This window comes from Pelodiscus sinensis, chromosome 30 (assembly GCF_052426305.1).
Source record: "Pelodiscus sinensis isolate ZL-2025 chromosome 30, ASM5242630v1, whole genome shotgun sequence".
In the NCBI taxonomy this organism is placed as follows: Eukaryota; Metazoa; Chordata; order Testudines; family Trionychidae; genus Pelodiscus; species Pelodiscus sinensis.
Window position 1 is genome coordinate 4,078,393 of NC_143081.1, and position 19,512 is coordinate 4,097,904.

A 19,512-nucleotide genomic window follows, 5' to 3' on the forward strand; every position below is an offset into this window, starting at 1 on the left:
GTGATTTTCATCCAGGGTGGCACTTAAAAGAAGCCGGCATGCCCTGATGGGACACACGGCTCAGATGTGTTGACTGGGGGCTCGGGCAGTGTTGGTTTTCATGCATCCATGTAGCAGGGTCCCTGCCTCCTCAGCCAACCCTGGGGATCTGGTGACCAAGCAACGTGGTCCTGGTTGCCAAGCAACGTGGTCCTGGTGGCCAGGCAACATCGTCCTCATCTCAGGCAACCTCGGTACTTGGGCAGCCGGCCAGCACGGTGGCTGCACCCCCAGGCCTGAGCTCCCCCCATACACCACAACCTCCTGCCCGAAGCTCTCCAACTGATGAATGTCCTGACCTTAGCCCACCCCACATCTCTTTGCCCTGCCGCCTGCTCCTCCACCGCCTCTCCTAAGCTGTCCTATACCTCCCAACCCCCTGTCCTGACTCCTGCACTCCTGTACCTACCACATCTCAACCCCCTACCCAGAGCTCTTCCCCCACTTCCTTCCTCTGATTCCACTCTTCTCTTCTGCAGACTGAACAAGCCCGAATCCCTCAGCCTCTCCTCGTAGGTCATGGGCTCCAGCCCTCCAAATCATTTAAATTTTGTACAGGTATTTGTAGACAAGCAGACTAATGGCATATCGGGGTGCATTAGGAAGAGCATTATGCGCAGATCTAGAAAAGTCATAGTTCCCCTTTATTTGGCACTGGGGAGACCACATCTGGAGAATTGCATCCAGTTCTGGGCCCCCCATAACAGAAAGGATGTGGGCGCATTGGAGAAACTCCAACGGAGGGCGACAAAAAATTATTCAGGGCATATAACCTATAAGGAGAGGCGGAGGGATTGGGGCTTGTTCAGTCTGAAGAAGAGAAGAGTGAGGGGGGTTTTGAGAGCAGCCTTCAACTCCCTGAAGGGGGGTTCCACAGAGGATGGAGAGGCTGTTCTCGGAGGGGGGCAGACAGTAGAACGAGGAGCATCGGTCTCACGTTGCAGTGGGGAAGGACTAGGTAGGTGATTAGGAAAAACGATCCTGCCTCATATGGAATGAAGCAAGCCTGTTTGATTTTGCTCCCTGCTGGGTTGCATTGTGTCTTGAACACCTTTTCTTTCCTTATTTGCCTTGATCAGGAACACCGTTTGCAATGCTCTGGACAAAAAACCACCAAAGTAGCAAAGACATTGCATTTCTAATCTAATTCTATTGTTTCCCAATCTGTCTTTTGGAAGATTTTCCTTTGCTCACCGGAGGTGGCTAAGGGCAAGAATTTCCAAAGATGGGCAACCATTGAATACAAGTTTAGAATTTCTTCAGAGCGGATCCTTTTGGTTTTTTCTCTTATGGGCTCCTAATTGGCAACCTCATGAAGCCCAGATCACACGGCTCTGTCTATGTCCCAGTGCTGTGTCATGGATCCGAGTGTCCTTTAGGTCCATGTGTTGGTCCTTCTATTTTCTGCTATCTTTTCGAAGCGTCCTGGCTTTCTATCCTTACCCACATGCAGAATCCACAGCTGTGTGGGGGCACCTGAAAATTTGGGGCACCGCTGAGTCTTAATGTCCACCCACCCGCCTCTTCCGATCCATGTTCTAAGGCTCGGCTTTCTCTGGCGAGGATATGGTTAACGTGAAAGTGGAAAAGCTGGACAGAGCAATTAGGAGAACATCTAACCTGGGAAAGATCCATTCAGGTGGTAACGAAACCATTTTATAGGTGTTTGCCCACCGCAGGTGTAGACTGCCTATTTCTGAATGTACTGCGTTTGTAACCCACACACCTAGTGTGGGTCATTCTTCCATGGAGTGGCATTTAGACCACTTACAACCAGAGATAAGAACAAGAGAGCTCTGTAGTTAAAAGGCAGCTGGTTTTATAGCTTAAGCTGTAGTAGGTCCTACCCTGAAGTCCTGGGTTCCAATCCCTCTTGTGCCAGTTACATGGTATCTGACCGGGCCTACGTTTCCAATTTATTCTAAAACCATTTCATTGGTGCGTTGCTGAGATTATAAAATCACCTCTCTATGAAATCATCACCAGGCACAGGGGCACCCGTTAACCAGTCATAGAATACTCGGACTGGAAGGGACCTCGAGAGGTCATTGACCCCAGTTAAATTGAGTATCGCGTTAAATAGTAGCATGTAGGGCTCTGTAAAATCTAAGGGCTGACCTGTCTATATGCAGGATGTTTGAGTTGGGGTTGGTCCTGCTTGGGGCTGGACGCGATGACTCCTGAGGTCTCCTCCAACCCTAGGAGTCTATGATGCTGCACACATCGTTTAAGTCACAAGAGCAAAACCAACACGCTCTCCCGTATGTTTTCAACACGGGCCAGCATGAATACCACCTGGAAAGTTACTGGAGCCAAAACAAGTTCCTCCTACCTTCAGCTCCTTCTCCTCAGCGTTCTGGAGGACGAATGTGCTAGTTTCTAGGAGGGACTATTTAAGTCCTTCACGTGTTTCTAGGGATGGGATTAAGCTACCAGCTCTGGGCACCCCACACACCTGGGAATCCCAGTGGCTCCTCATTGTCTCTCCCTGATTGGGTGGCAAACGTCTGTAGCATGATTGTGGATGAAACCTTCTGTCTTTATTCTCTTATGGGTACCGGGGTCTAATTTTCAATCACATTAAGGCCAGGTCACATGGCTTTATTTATATCCCAGCACCTTGAAGTGAATGTTCATGTCCTTTTTCTCCTTTTTGCAGCTCTGCGGAGGCCATATCTCGAGTATTGCATCCAATTCTGGGCTCCCCACTACAGAAAGGAGGTGGACACATTGGAGAGGGTGCAGCGGAAGGCGACCAAAATGATTCGGGGGCTGGAGCGTGTGACCTATGAGGAGAGACTGAGGGATTTGGGTTTGTTTAGTCTGCAGAAGAGAAGAGAGAGGGAGGATTTCAGAGCAGCCTGCAACTTCCTGAAGGGGGGTTCCCAAGAGGATGGAGAGAGGCTGTTCTCAGTGGAGGCAGGTGGCAGAACAAGGAACAATGGACTCAAGTTACAGCGGGGGAGGTCTAGGTTGGAGATTAGGAAAAACGATTTCCCTATGAGGGTGGCGAAGTGCTGGAACGGGTTGCTGAGGGAGAGGGTGGAATCTCCAGCCCTAGGGCTGATTTCAATGGCTGATATTTGGGAGGCAGGTGGTTCTGGGTTTTGACTTCTCCACCCTGAACTCTTTGATTAAAGGGAACATCTCCAATTGCTATGCAAACAGATATCCACACAGCTTCAGTTCCAGCTTGGTTTCCCTTGTTTACCAGGAATCCCACCTCAGTGGGATTAGACAGAGGCCACCGTGAGCACTGTACTTGTCCTTTGAATATTGCTCCAAGCTATGGCCTTGGCCACACAAGAACATGACATTGGTTGAACATTAGACATTTCTTCCCTAAAATTGGGGCATAGGCTTGTCATGATTATGAGGGTTAGCCAGCAGCCTGGGTATTAAGGAGTTAACTACACCTAGACAGGTGGAGTGACCAGTAGAAATGTAGGTGGGACTTTCAAACTGGGACAAAGGAATTTGGTTTTTTTCCTTTCTCCTTTTGTCTCCCTGTGAGAGTCTTCTACAGTTACAGGGAGGGACAAGCATGTCTCTCTCTTTCCAAGAAACAATTCTTCACTTTCTGTAAGTAGGGTAAAGTTTAGGTAGTTTCGTTAGGCTTTATTGTTTTAAGGGTTGGGTATGGGATCTGCTATCTGGCCCTGCTTAAGAGATGTTTGGCCTTTCCTTTTAACTAAGTTCTAGCCCATGGTGTAACTCCTCCATGAGTATATTTTGTTACCTTTCCATCTGATCCTTATGCTTGCAACAGGAATATTGTTGTAATAAAAGTTTTCTCTTGGCTTTTTATTAACCTGGCATTGGTTACTTGTGTGTCCTGATTTTTTTATAATTGGGGTGAGATTTCCCAAATGATCTTTCCCCTAATCTCGTTATTAATATTTGGGTGGTGGCAGCGGAAGTTTTATTCCCAAAATCTAGGTTTTTAAGATTTTGGGGAAAGTTTTATACCAAAGCCTGGTAGATAAGGCTTTGGGGTACACTTGCTGGCCCCCACTTCTGAATTTATCATGCCAGAGTGAGGAAGGAACCATGAAAGATTATGCTGAAATGGGATAACAAGTGGAGTTCCTCAAGGGTCTGTTTTGGGACCCGTACTGTTCAATATCTTCATCAATGATGTAGATATTGGGATAGAGAGTACGCTTATTAAGTTTGCAGATGATACCAAACTGGGTGGGGTTGCGACTTCTTTGGAGGATAGGGACATAATTCAAAATGACCTTAGCAAGTTAGAGAAATGGTCAGAGGTAAACAGGATGAGGTTTAATAAAGAGAAATGCAAAGTGCTCCACTTAGGAAGGAACAATCAGTTCCATACATACAAGATGGGAAGTGACTGTCTAGGAAGGAGCATGGCGGAAAGGGATCTAGGGGTCATAGTGGACCACAAGTTGAATATGAGTCAACAGTGTGATGCTGTTGCAAAAAAAGCAAATATGATTCTAGGTTGTATCAACAGGTGTGTTGTAAGCAAAACTCGTGAAGTCATTCTGCCGCTCTACTCTGCACTAGTTAGGCCTCAGCTGGAGTACTGTGTCCAGTTCTGGGTGCCACATTTCAAGAAAGATGTGGAGAAATTGGAAAGGGTACAGAGAAGAGCGACAAGAATGATTAAAGGTTTAGAGAACATGACCTATGAAGCCAGGCTTCATGAACTGGGCTTGTTTAGTTTGGAAAAAAGAAGATTAAGGGGGGACATGATAGCGGTTTTCAAATATCTAAAAGGGTGTCACAAGGAGGAAGGCGAAAATTTGTTCCTCTTGGTTTCTGAGGACAGGACAAGGAGTAATGGGCTTAAAGTGCAGCAGGGGAGGTTTAGATTGGACATTAGGAAAAAATTCCTAACTGTCAGGGTAGTCAAATATTGGAATAAATTGCCAAGGGAGGTGGTGGAATCTCCCTCTCTGGAGATATTTAAGAACAGATTAGATAGACATCTGTCAGGGATGGTGTAGACAGAGCTCGGTCCTGCCTTGAGGGCGGGGGGCTGGACTCGATGACGTCTCGAGGTCCCTTCCAGTCCTATTATTCTATGATTCTATGATATTTGAGGTTAAGAATAGCCTCTTCAGCTAAACCTATGGCCAAACTAAAATAAGGCTGCATGAAAGCAGATTGAACACCTCCAGAACAGAAACAGAGAGAGGTCCAGGTTTGGCCTTATGATTCTGAAATAGCTTCTTTTGAAATAGCCCGTCTACACAGTAGGGAAGCCTCAAAATGAGTCTAAAGCCAGCTCCCCTAAAGTAGATGTGCTATCTCGATTTAGAGCCCCAGGAGGCACTGGGGAGGAAGAACTTAGAATAGCCCTGGTGAGGGGCTAGTTCGAAACAGCAGCAGTGGAGCATCTATACACGCCTTATTTTGAAATAGCTCTTTCGGAAGAGGCATTATTCCTCGTAGAATGAGGTTTACAGATTTTGGAATAAGCTGCCTGTTATTTTGAAATCATTTTGCAATACTGGAATGACTGTGTTGATCCTCGCTTGGTTATTATGAAATAGCGCTTGTTATCTCGAAATAACGGTGCAGTGTCGATGCACCCTGGCTCGGTGGATATGGGGAAGGCGGTGGATGTATTTGGAGTATTGCATCCAATTCTGGGCCCCCCGGTAAAGGAAGGATGTGGACGCATTGGCGAACATCCAGCGGAGGTTCAAAATGATGAAGAGGCTGGAGCACACGACTTAAGAGAAAAGGCTGGGGGATTTGGGCTTATTTAGTCATTTCTGAAATGTGATTACATTCTTGGCCAGCATTTCTTATTTCAACATAGACAAAGTTGACAAAATGTTCACAGCATTTTCCTGTCTTTCATTCTGCCATTTTTGGACCCAAGTTCAACAGTGACGTTGAACATCATTGGCTTGAAGGGAACAACTCGACTTTTGTAGAGTTGCAAACGTGATAGCACAACAAGAGCTATGCCCACGTTATTTTCAGTGAGCAAATATTTTCCCCTTCATCCTGCCTTTCAACAACCTCCTCAGAGCCCCTATGGCCTCCTTGTTCCTCAGGCTGTAGATGAAGGGGGTTCAAGATGGGGGTAATGGTCGTGTATATCAGAGAGAGGACTTTGTTGATATTGAGTAAGTGGATGGACTTGGGTCTTAAATAGATAAGGCTACAGCTCCCATAGTACAACATCACCACAATGAGGTGGGAGGAGCAGGTGGAGAAGGCCTTCTCTTGGCCTTCAGCAGAGGCCATCTTTAAGATGGTGGAGATAATACAGGTGTACGATGCAAGGATGAGAGTAAATGGAATGAAAATCATCAGCACAGCAGCCATAAACAACTGCATTTCATACAGAGGGAGGTCGATGTAAGAAAGCTTAATCAACGGGGGAATGTCACAGAAGAAATAATTGATCTGGTTGGACCCACAGAAGGGTAAGGTGAAAACCCAGGCTGTCTGTACTAGGGACACCACATTACCACAGAACGCAGAGAGAACCGTCAAGGCCAGGCAGACCCTCCTGTTCATGATGAGGCTGTACCTCAATGGGCGGCATATGGCCAAGTAGCGGTCGTACGCCATGGCAGCCAGAAGGAAGCACTTGGAGATCCCAAGGAAGAGCAGGAAGAACATCTGGGCAACAAAGCCCAGGTAGGAAATGCTCTTGTCTTCTGAGAGGAAATTCGCCAGGGTAAATTTCCCCAAGGTGTGATCTTAGGTTTGGGTTAATTCTAGGCGTGGTCAGAAAATGGACAGAAAATGTCTCACGAGCAAGAAACATCTGTAGTAGGCTCTTCTACGAGCAGGGGCAGAACAACTCACAGAGGGTATGTCTACACTACCACCCTAGTTCAAAGTAGGGTGGTTAATGTAGGCAACCGGAGTTGCAAATGAAGCCTGGGATTTGAATTTCCTGGGCTTCATTTGCATGTTGACGAGCGCCACCATTTTTAAATACCAGCTAGTGCGGACTCCGTGCCCGCGGCTATACGCCGCACGGACTAGGTAGTTCGGATTAGGCTTCCTATTCTGAACTACCTGTACTCCTCGTGGAACAGACTTGTCCCACTCCCTTCTGCTGGAGTCTTCCTTTGAGAGCGCGTCTTTCTTCCATCTGGAGTGTTAAGTCCAGTTCTGCCCCCCCCCCCCCCCCCCGCTGCAGAAAGGATGTGGGGGCATTGGAGAAAGTCCAGCAAAAGTCAACAAAAGAGATTCGGGGGCTGGAGCACATGACCTACGACAAGAGGCTGAGGGATTCGGGCTTGTTCGTTCTGCAGAAGAGAAGAGTGAGGGGGGATTTGAGAGCAGCCTGCAACTCCCTGAAAGGGGGTTTCAACGAGGATGGAGAGAGGCTGGTCTCGGGGGGACAGGTGGCAGAACAAGAGCAATGGGCTCACATTGCCGTGGGGGAGGTCTAGGTTGGAGATGAGGAAAAACTATTTCTCTAGGCGGGTGGGGAAGCACTGGGCTGGGTTCCCTAGGACGGGGGTGGAATCTCCATCCCTATAGGTGCTTAAGTCCTGGCTTCACCAAGCCCAGGCTGGAATGATTGAGGTGGGATTGGTCCTTCTTTGAGCAGGACCTTGATGACTCCCGAGGTCTCTTCCAGCCCCTGATTCCATGACTTTCTAAGACGTCTAACCCCTGAGGATTTCTCTAGTGGGAGTAAAAGATGAATTCATGATCCGTTTCCACGGAGAAGCACCGATTGCTCCTCAAGGGTCACAGAAGAGAGGCCGCTGGAGGGACAGCATCTAGTCTAAGTGGCAGCAGCGTTTCATGGTGGTGCTGTGGTCACAATCACAGCAATGTAAAGTCCAGGAGCACAGCAGGACATCTGTCACAGCTCGGGTCCAACCAACCAACTCATCAACTCCCAAGCCCAGAACGTAAGCCTCAAAGATGCTCGTTTTTTTCAGTGGCTCCCAGGGTCCAATGGAGCCCGCTGTGTCAATTTGGAAACTTCAGCCCTTCATCTCGGGTAACTACGGGCAAATCTTGCTGCCTAGCAACATCAGAGCAGATTATTTTTTCAGGATACCTCCCTGGTGAGCACCACCATGGGTATAAGTGGGTGCAGTGTGTCTTCTGGAGAATGATGCTACAGCCGATGCAATTTGTCGCCCTGCAGGTAAGTTAGAGAGAGACGGCTGGAAACTGCCCAGCCACTATTCTGAAAATGAAAAATCCCGGTTTAGAGTTTTGGGGTACTTGGAAAATCTGCTTTTTTAGATACTTTTTAATTTGCCTTTAAGGAACACCCCCTCCCCGAAAACAGACTCCTTTTCAGATTGAGGGGAGATGGGTTGAAAAAGTACCCCCCCAAAAAAGTACAGTGGGTGATTTGTTCTTTTTACAACGAAGCATTGGAATTTTCCACAATGGTGATAAAACGCAATAACTCCTCTTCAACCAAGACCCCCAAATTTTTTTTTTTAATTTGTGCCATGTGAAAGCCTTAAATTTCCACTCAACGTTCCAGGAAAAAAACATGGCTCAATAAATTGTAGCTAATGTGTTCAAAATGTTTCTATACTTGTGACAGGTATCAGAGGGGTAGCCCCATTAGTCTGAATCTGCATAAACAACCAGAAGTCCTGTGGCACCTTACAGACTAACAGATGAATGGAAGCATAAGGTTTCGTGAGTAACGACCCACTTTATCAATGGGTCATCTGAAGAAGTGGGCTGTGCCCACGAAAGCTCGTGATACCACCTACATGTTTTGTTAGTCTATAAAGTGCTACCAGACCATTTATTGTTTTTTACGTTTATCCAATAAGTCTATAAAGTGCCACAAGATTTCTCATTGTCTATATTTATGGGGCATATTTTTATATGAATAAATACCCGTGTTTCCATTTGTAAGTTTCCACATCCTTGTGTATAAATGTGAACAGAATTATGCTGGTGGGTGTAATTCCGGTTTTTGTCATTACGATCCCATGTTTGTGAACATTGCTTTTTTGATGGTCACGTGGATGTAAACTGGCTTAGTGGATGGGGAGAAGCAACAGAAGTGATAGCTCTTGATTTTTGGGAAGGTTTTGATGCAGTCCTCCATTAATTTCTCATAAGCAGACCAGGGAAATGTGATCAAATTAACATAAGGTGGGTGAAAGTCTGACGGAAAGGCCATATCAAAGGCTACATCCTTAAACAACAAAACCCTATATCTGCAACTCTCAAAGCCCTAATCCATAGAACTTGGGTTTGTGGGGATCATGTTACGGCATATAAAATAGCCATGTAGACTATCAACATCATCATCGCCATCATCATCAACCATGGGCTCAACACTCGTTGGTGTCCAATGCCTCCCTCACTATTTCCTTCCATCTTTCCCTGTCCAGAGCGGAGTGGCTTAGTTTCTGTAGACTAGCTCCATACTACTGTATCATCTACCCATTCTCTGTGGGGTCTGCCTCTCCTATTCAGACCATCCATTATGCCGAATATCAAGGTCTTGACTTTTCACTTGTCGTTCATTCTGCAGATATGCCCGAAAAGCTGTAGCTTCTGTTGTCTAACCTTCAGCAGTAGCTCTAGTGTCTAAAAGGGGGTTCCAAGGAGGAGGGAAAGAATTGTTCTCACAGTATTTTCATTGAGTGGTGACTCTACTGACCCAAACCCTGTACCTCAAATTTGGTAGTAAGGCCCTAGATCTCCTAACCTCCACCCTGTCCTACAGTGCTTGGAGGTGCCACCCCTGGAATGAATTGTGTGCAAAGGACAACATACAAGCGACATTGGTGAGGGGAAGGCTTTGATACCTATCCTTGTACTAACACCTCTCTCCACTTTTTTTTCAAGTAAGACGAGCTTACACCCTATCTATCTATCTATCCCCATACACCCCCTCTATCTGTCTGTCTGTCCGTCTGTCCATCCCCACACACCCCCTCTGTCTGTCTGTCTAACTAGGTAGCTAAATACATCAATGTGGAATCACTTTGCTTACTCAATTATGCCCCTGAACCCACAACATTTTGCCCACGTGCTTAAATTACCACATTATAATCATTGCATTGACTTCAAGTCTTTATGCCATTTGGACTCAAGGGGGAGATGGGAAAATACTAAAAATAAAATGTGTGATTACAATGTGATATGGCTGCTGAAAAGTCCAGTGTATAGAAATCAACACATTCATGTGTCTGCCTTCCATGAGGGGGGATCAGAACTAAATGGCTGTATGAATTCTACACTGATGTGCATAACTATAACTAGCAGATATGATGGAGAGAGGAAGTTGTTTCTAATTACATTCCTAAAGGCAGAAAATAGAGTGAGAGGGGACATGATAGAAGCTTTCAAATACCTAAAAGGGTGTCACGAGGAGAAGGGAGAAAAATTGTTCTCCTTGACTTCTGAGGATAGGACAAGAAGCAATGGGCTTAAACTGCAGCAAGGGAGGTTGAGGTTGGACATTAGGAAAAAGTTCCTACCTGTCAGGGTGGTGAAACACTGGAATAAATTACCCAGGGAGGTTGTGGAATCTCCATCTCTGGAGATATTGAAGAGCAGGTTGGACAGGCGCCTGTCAGGGTTGAGAAGATGCTTGGTCCTGCTGTGTTGCCAGGGGATTGGACTCGATGACGTCTCATGGTCCGTTTCGGTTCTAGTGTGCTACGGTTCTATCACAGTGTTTTCGTTGAGAGATGACGCTACTGACCCAAACACTGTACCTCAAAATTGGTAGCAAGACTCCAGATTCTCCTAACCTCCACCCTGTCCTACAATGTTTGAATTGCGGAATGAATTGTGTGGCAAGGGCAACATACAAGTGACATTGTTGAGGGAAATGCTTAGATGTCTCCCCTTGTACTAACTCCTCACTCCACTTGTTTTTTTCAAGCAAGACGAGGGCTGAGAATCATCCAAGGAGTCGTTGCGAACAACCTGGTCCTGTTGGCGTTGTACCACAAAAACAAATGTCTCTTCTTCATCATGACAGCATTCTCTTCTCCTGTCCCTATGCATAGTCTCCCGGGCACCCAGGAAGGCAGGAATCAAACGTCCATCGTGGAATTTTTCCTTCTGGGATTCGGGAACCTGCCTACATTGCAGGTTCCTCTCTTCCTGCTGTTTTTGGTGGTCTACCTGGTGACCATGGCTGGGAATCTCCTCATTGTGTTGCTAGTGGTGGCCGATCGGCACCTTCACACCCCCATGTACTTCTTCCTGGGGAACTTGTCCTGCTTGGAGACCTGCTACAGCTCCACCATCCTGCCCCGGCTTCTCGCCAGTCTCCTGACGGGGGACAGGACCATCTCTTGGAAGGGCTGCTTCCTCCAGCTATATTGTTTTGGTGTCCTGGCCTGTGCAGAGTGCAATCTCCTGATGGTGATGTCTTTCGATCGGTATTTAGCAATATGTAAACCCTTCCACTATGTGTCCCTCACGAGTGGCAGGTTCTGCCTCCAGCTAGCGGCTGGGTCTTGGATGAGTGGATTGGTGGCAGCGTCCATCATCATTCCTAGGCTGTCTATGTCAACGTTCTGCGGCCCTAATGGAATCGATCATTTTATGTGTGAGTTCAACGTAGTGATAAAACTCTCCTGCAGTGACACACACAGCTTAGTGATCATGGCCTTCCTGTTGTCTTCCTTATTCATGCTACCACCATTTCTACTCACCATGACTTCCTACGTGACTATCATCACCACCATCTTGAGGATCCCTTCCACCTCGGGGAGGCAAAAGGCCTTTTCCACCTGCTCCTCCCACCTCCTGGTGGTGGCCATTTACTATGGGAGCCTGGTCATGGTCTACTTGCTCCCTGACACCAGCACATTGGGAGGCATGTCCAAAGTCTTCTCTGTCTTCTACACCATCTTCACCCCCCTGGTCAATCCCCTCATTTACAGCCTGAGGAACAAAGATGTCCAGGAGGCCCTGAGCAAACTGGTCAGGAAACTTGGGTGCAGAGAATTCAAGAACTTTGTGAGACCAAATTGAATCCGAGAACATGCGATATAACTCTTGGGAGCTGAACTCGAAGGTTGACCCCGCAATCCCTCACTCATGTCGGTCCTTTGTGAACATCATCCCATTGAAACGTACCATACGTAATGTTAGTTCTACTGGAATCAAGAGGATGGACTGGTGGTCCCTCAATGCTCCATGTGGGGTATTGAAAACTGTATGAAAATCACAAGCTATCATTCCAAGTGCATAAGGGGTCTATCGTTCCCATGGGCTTTGCTCTGTAAGGAAGCAAGCAATCTAGGAAAAGGAGTTACTCTGCACAGAGCCAACTAAGAGCAGGGTGAGGTGACTTATGCTAGAGGGAACAGCCTGCTTTGTGTCAATCAAGTTTGGGGATTCCGTGAGCTATTGTTCTATATTCTAAGAAATAAACTCATGGAACTCCTCGCCATTCTTATATTCTGATAAACTTGATTGGAGTTTAACCACAACCAATGTGCCTTGACGTGATCACTTGTAGAGTAAGTAGCTTATCATTTTGATTCAGTGTAAAACATATTCAAGAAAGCCGATAATGCACACTAAGTTTATTGGTATAAATAAGTTGGTATAAATAAATACATGTGCGAATGATTCTAAGGGCTGGCAAACAGAGCAAAGCAGACGATTTACCAAATAATCGTTGTTGAATACGGTGAAGAGACAATTGCATTTATTCCAATGCAATTTATGAATGTATATAGAGATTCCGAGTATCTAAAAGGATGTTACAAGGAGGAAGAAGAAAAATTGTTCTCCTTGGCCTCTGCGGATAGGACAAGAAGCACTGGGATGGGTTCTCTCCGGAGGTAGTGGAATCTCCATCCCCTGAGGTTTTTAAGTCTCAGCTTGACCAAGCCCTGGCTGGGATGATTGAGTTGGGATTGGTCCTGCTTTGGGCAGGGGGCTGGACTTGACCTCCTGAGATTTCTTCCAGCCCTCGGATTCTCTGATTCTATTATTCTATGAGACGTAAGGGACGTGGAAGGAAGAGCGTTCTTCCTTCGACTTCCTGCTCCGTAGACAGTGCCAAAAGCCCAATTAAGTTATTTCGACTTCAGCTACGCAACTGGCTTTGCTCAAGTGGTGTCGCTTAATTGGACATTTGCCCTGCTGTGTAGACGGGCCCTACCTGTCCCCACAACAACGCTATGGATGACGCTAAACCAGTGTTTCTCCAACGGGGCCACCAGGGGGCCTTTCTTGTGGCCACAACCTTCTAGGTGGTGAATTGGAATGAAGCAGCATCCCCTTCCTACGGATTGGACCTAGTCCTCCCCCGGAGCCAGAAATGCCGGCGGAGCAGGCAGGCGGTGTGAGTTCCCCACCTTTCTGCCAGCAATGGGGCTTGGGTTTCTGGCTTCAGCCCTGGGGTGGCGGGTGGCGGACAATGGAGCTTTGGGATCTGGCTATGCAATGGCAGGTTCTGACCCCAGCCTTACCACTCCCCCATCTCACCTGGCCTCCCATGTTTCCTCCATCCATGGATCCCTGGATACTGTCGTGGGTGGTGGTTGCTTTCATCCCAGGGTCACCTCCCTCAAAAGAACAACAACGCTGGTGTTTGCTTTGGTCCTAGATTTTTGTCCTGTGGTGTTCACAGGTCACAGCTTTGAGCATCCACACCCGGCTCACGCCCTCCTACCACAGCCGGCCCCCGCTGCCTCCTATAGCCTCTCGATTCCTCTGGTCCCCATGGCCTCCTCTAGTTCCCTCACCCTCAGCCTGGTCCCCAATGTTTCCCCACTTTCCTCTCCATCCGGAGTTGAAATCTGTGCCCTCGGCAGCCAGGGATGAGGAAACTGCTGTGAAAAGTAATAGAGATGCAGCCATGTTAGTCTGGTCTTGCTGAAATGAAGAACAGGACTATGTAGCACTTTAAAGACTAACAAGATGGTTTATTAGGTGATGAGCTTTTGTGGGCCAGACCCACTTCCTCAGATCAAATAGTGGAAGAAAATTGGCATGACCATATATACCAAAGGATACAATCGAAAAAATGAACACATATGAAAAGTACAAATCAAATTTCAGAATAGAGGAGGGATGGTGGGGGAGGGTGTTAAATGTCTGTGAGCTAATGATATTAGAGGTGATAATCGGGGAAGCTATCTTTGTAACGGGTAAGATAATTAGCATCTTTGTTGAGACCTAGGTGTAAAGCTTTTGCGCAAAAGGGCCAGTGTAGACAGCTCAGATTTGTTTCATGCCAAAAAACCCCGATCGCGAAAATGGCGATGGGGGCTTTTTTGCGGAAAAGCGCATCTAGTTTGGCACGGACGCTTTTCCACAAAAAATGCTTTTGCGGAAAAGCATCCGTGCCAATCTAGATGCTCTGTTCTGAAAATGCTTTTAACGGAAAACGTTTCCGTTAAAAGCATTTCCGGAAAATCATGCCAGACTAGACGCAGCCAAGGTGTGTGTGGATGCAGGGGGCCAGTTCTGTCTACAAAAAAGGCCTCCAGGAAGAAACGGTGGTGGACGGTCTAGCCTTTACAGGTACAGCACCTCTATGGTTCCTGGCCACAGCCTCTTAAAGACACAGGCTCCCAGACAAGTCTTGCTGTCCGGCAGTTCGCTTGAGCTCCCGTGACATCCATGACAGCCATAGCCCAGTGTCAAGGCCCCCCGGCCTTTCTTGGGACAGAGACGAGGATCCACCCAGGGGCACTGAAAGGCGGGCACCAGCTTGGTCAGGGCCAGAAATCCAAAACCTCCTGGCGCTCTGGTCCCAGGAAGAAACCCTGCAGGCCTTGCAAACATGCCACAGGAATGTGTACACTTACGAGTGCCTGGATCAGGGACTGGCCACCAAAGGGCATCACCCCCACACCATGGCACAAAGCAGGGATATGCCAGGGCCTGAGACCAGAGCTCCCACCCCGGGGCAGCTCCCGAGACCTGCCCCTTACTATGAGGAGATGGAGCAGAACCTGGGCGGTGGAGAAGCCCAGAGTCTGGTTACCCGCCCCATTGCCACTGTGGGTCCCTGGGAGGCTTTCCGGCCACTGCCCAACTCACACGCGGTGTCATGTGGAACACCCTTGAGTCTCCTGTCCAAAGGAGAGCCCTTGACAGCCACGGCGTGCCCTTGGGGACGGGGGGGGGGGGGTGCCCACAATCATTGATTGTCTCCTCCTCTTTTCCGTCCAGCCAGACCCTCCATCCAAGAGCGGCCTGCCCCACCACCATCCCAGACCCATGGCACCCACAGGCACTGGCGGGTCTACACGGACCTGCTGAGGGAGCATGTAGTGGCCCGGCAGGACCTGAACAGGACCTTGGCAGAGGCCGAGTGGCGCACCAAGCTGCTGGAAGAGCCGGTCCAGCAGCGCACGGAGATCCGTGCCACAATGCGGGAGCTCCTCGCTTTGCCTGCCCCTGTCACAGGCACTGCTCCCCCTACTCCTCCAGCCCCCCCTTTCCCCAAGCCCCTCCAGCTCCCTCTTTTCCCCCCAGCCTCTACTGCTCCCGAGCCCTCACAGGCCCAACAGCTACCCTCCCCTCCTGCTCAGACCAGGACTAGGTCTCGCTCCACCCGATCCCAAGATCGTGGCGATGCCAGGGCAGAGGAAGGCAGGACCCTGTGATCAGGGAAGCAGCGGCCTTCTTGAGCTCGCTCCCCCAGGTTTTCAGCCCCCATCCCTCCTCCAGGTGTTCATCCCCCTACCATCCCAGTTAAAGGACATTTCAGTTATGTTACACAATCTTTATTGTTGACAGACGGATTTATCCTTTGTGGATCAACTGGTGAACAGTTAAGAGACACTTTTGTTCAACAGTTCAGGCATTTTCTTTACCGCTAGTGTTGCTAATAAAGGACATTTCCGTGTACAAAGAGAAGTGGGTCTTCTCTGTGTTCTGAATGGGAAGAGAGTGAGGGTTGTGGAGGGACAGGTAGGGATGAACCAGGCCAACACCCCATGGGGGAGGCCCTGGGGAGAGTCAGTGGGTTCCTTCTGAGAATCTCTCCCTCAGGGTCTCTTGGATTCGGACACCAGCCTGGTGAGCCTGGCGGATGGCAGCCATCCGGGGCTGCTGAAATAGCCTCTCCTCGCCATCAGCACCTGCCCCCCACCCCGGTAGGAAGGCCTCCCCTTTCCTCTCCACCAGGTTAAGGAGGACGCAACATGCGGCCACTGCCTCCGGGATGTGGCGTTTGCCCATCTCTAGGTGTGTTAGGAGGCAACGGAACCTCCCTTTCAGCCGTCCGAAGGCGCATTCCACCTGGATGCGAGCCTGGCTAAGATGCGTGTTGAAAAGCTCCTTGCTCGCATCCAGGTGGCCGCTGTAGGTCTTCATGAGCCACGGCATCAGCAGGTAGGCTACGTCGGCCACGATGCACACCGGCATCTGCACGTCCCCGAGTGCGAGGTGCCTCTGGCGGAAAAACATTCCTGCCTGCCACCTGCGGTACAGGCAGGAGTTACGGAATATGCGGGCATCATGTGCCCGCCCCGACCACCCAACACAAATGTCCGTAAAGTGTCCACGGTGGTCGACCAGGGCCTGCAGCACCATGGAATAGTTTATAAACTGGGCTGCTCGATGGGACAGTGCGTGGATTGCGGTGTGTCCCCCATCGAGGGCTCTTCCGCAGTTCAGGAAGCCAAGGGCTGCAAATCCAGCAATGATGTTATCCAGGTCCCCGAGACGGACGAGTCTCTTCAGCAGCTCTGCATTGATGGCCCTCACCACCTGCAGCGCTGAGACAAATAGACAGAAATCAGGAAGTTGGATAGGTTACCTAAGCGCTTGGGGGGGACCCTTCCCCCCTACCATCCTCCCCTTGTCAGGATGCCTCCTTCCTCCTTATCAGTGCCTCCAAGTGCCACTCCATCCCCCCACTCCCTCTTTCCCTTTCTCAACCCCCCCACTCACAGGGCCTGTCCCCTAAAAATGACTTACCTCCATCAAAATGGCCCTGACGGTAGATCTCCCCACTCCAGACTGGTGTCCCACGGTGGCCAGCTTCCACAGGGCGATTGCGACCCTCTTCTGCAGGGGGATGGCGGGCCGCAGGTGGGTGACCTGGTGTTTCAGAGCAGAGGCGAGCCAGGCACACAGCTCCAGGAACGTGGCCTTCCGCATCCGGAAGTTACGGAGCCACTGGTCGTCATCCTAGAGCTGCATGATGATTCGGTCCCACCAGTCCAAATTCGTCTCATGCCTCCCAACCTGCCTGTCCCCCAAAAAGTTTGGGGGCAAGGGAAGAGCTCCTGCATCCCGGAGGAGGGTCTCCTCGGTTTGGTCCGGGTCCATATGGGGCAGGAGATTCATGACAGAGTCATGCAGATGCAGCAGAAGCTGCAGTATGGCAGCGTGGGACCATCGCCTGCCCCGGGGCAGTTCAGGCTCCATAGTCAAATAAAAGATGAAAAGCAGGAAAAAAAAACCCGAAAAATAAACTGCTGTGGTGTCCGAGGAAGCAGGGCAACTAGAGCAAGCACTGTGGCAGCTTTGCTTTCCCTCTAGGAGGTAGGCAAGCCAGAAGCAGGAGCAGGGCAGCGGCTGTCCAGGAGGATCCCTATAAGCACGCATCTCAGCAAAGGGCATGCAGCAGCTCCTGGTAATAAAGGCTGCCCCCATGTCCTGCCAGAAGCACTTTCAGGTGCTTTCTTTTGTCGACAGAGCGTCCGGCAGTCTGGACGCTCTTTTTCGACAAAGCAGATTGATTTTTTCGAGCCGCATAATGTAATCTAGATGCTCTTTTTCGAAAGCGGCTTTGTCGACAGAGCCTGTCGACAAAGCCTCCGTCGAAAAAGGCATGCAGTCTAGACGGAGCCTGTGAGTTTCCTGAGGCCACCAAATTTTTTTGGGTGAGGACCTCTGTTGAGTCTTTTGCCTAGAGGGCATTCCCTTGGGGTAAACACATTTGTAATGCACATATACAGTCAACATGCCTGACTTCCGATAGAAAAATGATTCATGCATACAAATAGGAGGATCCAATTCAGTCAACCGCAACCTCTCCAACGATATCTCACCTGACCTTTCTTGATAAAATACGTAAGAATTACACCATGGTCTTATTGTAATATCTCTGTGAAGAATATGGGTCCTTGTATCACACCGTGGATGTATACAGAGGCAATATGATTCTGTCATTGTATCTATTTCTTCCTTAATGGTTCTCCACATTTTGTTTGCTTTTTTGACTACCATGGGAAGTTGAGTGGAGGTTGTCCGAAAACTATCTGCAGTGACGCCAAGATCTCTCTCTTGAGTGGGAACAAATAATTCAGGGTGTGTCTAGACTACAGGGTTTTGTCGACAAAAGTGGACTTTTGTCGACAAAACTATACCTGCGTCCACACTGCCTTTGAGTTATGTCGACATAATGTTGACAAAACTCAGCAGTTTTGTCGACGTACGTAAACCTCATTCTACGAGGAATAACGCCTTTTATCGATTGAATTCTGTCAATAGACGGCATTATTGCATCTACACTGTCCTTTGCGTCCACATTATGTCGACAAAGCGGCTTGTTTTGTCGACAGAACTGGATGTAGTCTAGACGCTCTTTGTTGACAGAACCTTCATCGACAGTATGGGTACGTCTAGACTACAGGCTTTTGTCGACAGAAGTTTTGTCAACAGATACTGTCGACAAAGCTTCTGTCGACAAAGAGTGTCTAGACTACATTCAGTTCTGTCGACAAAGCAAGCTGCTTTGTCGACATAACAGTGTGGACGCAAAGGACAGTTTAGAGGCAGTAATGCCTTCTATCAACAGAACTCTGTCAAAAAAAGGCGTTATTCCTCGTAAAATGAGGTTTACCAGCGTCAACAAAACTGCTGACTTCTGTTGACGTTATGTCGACATAACTCAGTGGTAGTGTAGACGCAGGTTTAGTTTTGTCGACAAAAGTCCACTTTTGTTGACAAAACCCTGTAGTCTAGACACACCCTATGTGTCAACAAAACTTCTGTCGACAAAACCCTGTAGTCTAGACATACCCTCAGACTCCAACTTTGTACATGGTCAGTTGAGATCGCAACTTCCAATGTGCATTATTTTGCCTTTTCGGGTGTAGCTTCAAAAGGCTAGGTTTCTTCCTTCCTGCTGATAGGAATTAACAATATCGTGTCCCTGGATATCATCTTGGCAAGACATTTGATGCTGTGAAGAGCTTCGAAAGGATCTCACCAAACGACATGATGTGGCAACAAAATGGCAAATGAATTTTAATATTATAAATGCAAAGTAGCGCACATTGGAAAAAATAATCCCAATTATAAGTACAAAATGATGGGGACTAATTTAGCTCTAACCACGCAAGAGTGCAAATCGTGTGGATAGTTCTGTGAAAATGTCCACTCAATTTGCTGCAACAATCCATAAAGCAAACAGAGCATTAGGAATCATTAAAAAGGGGATAGAGAATAAGACAGAGAATATCGTCTTGCCTCTGTATAAATCTATGAGACGCCCACATCTTGATTACTGCGTACAGATGTGGTCGTCTCATTTCAAAAAAAGAACTTTTGGCATTGGAAAAGGTTCAGCAATGATTAGGGGTT

The 19,512-nt window shown here is 48.4% G+C and overlaps 1 protein-coding gene and 1 pseudogene across 1 annotated transcript; one reads left to right on the forward strand and one right to left on the reverse strand.

Annotated features, from left to right (window-relative positions):
• Positions 1–5,999: 5,999 nt before the first annotated feature.
• LOC102451692 (olfactory receptor 10A7-like) lies at positions 6,000–9,307 on the reverse strand (annotated as a pseudogene).
• A 1,372-nt stretch (positions 9,308–10,679) lies between these two features.
• Positions 10,680–11,979, forward strand: LOC142821102 (olfactory receptor 6N1-like). The gene is made up of 2 exons (XM_075911906.2): positions 10,680–10,761; positions 10,877–11,979. The coding sequence occupies exons 1-2, from the start codon at positions 10,680–10,682 to the stop codon at positions 11,977–11,979; spliced, it is 1,185 nt and encodes a 394-aa protein (XP_075768021.2).
• Positions 11,980–19,512: the final 7,533 nt, after the last annotated feature.

Excerpts from the sequence above, each read along its gene's own strand:
- LOC142821102 (XM_075911906.2), top strand. The coding sequence starts at position 10,680 with ATGACGCTACTGACCCAAACACTGTACCTCAAAATTGGTAGCAAGACT. Across the intron at positions 10,762-10,876 it reads CCTCCACCCTGTCCTACAAT|CAAGACGAGGGCTGAGAATC; the intron begins GTTTGAATTGCG and ends GTTTTTTTCAAG.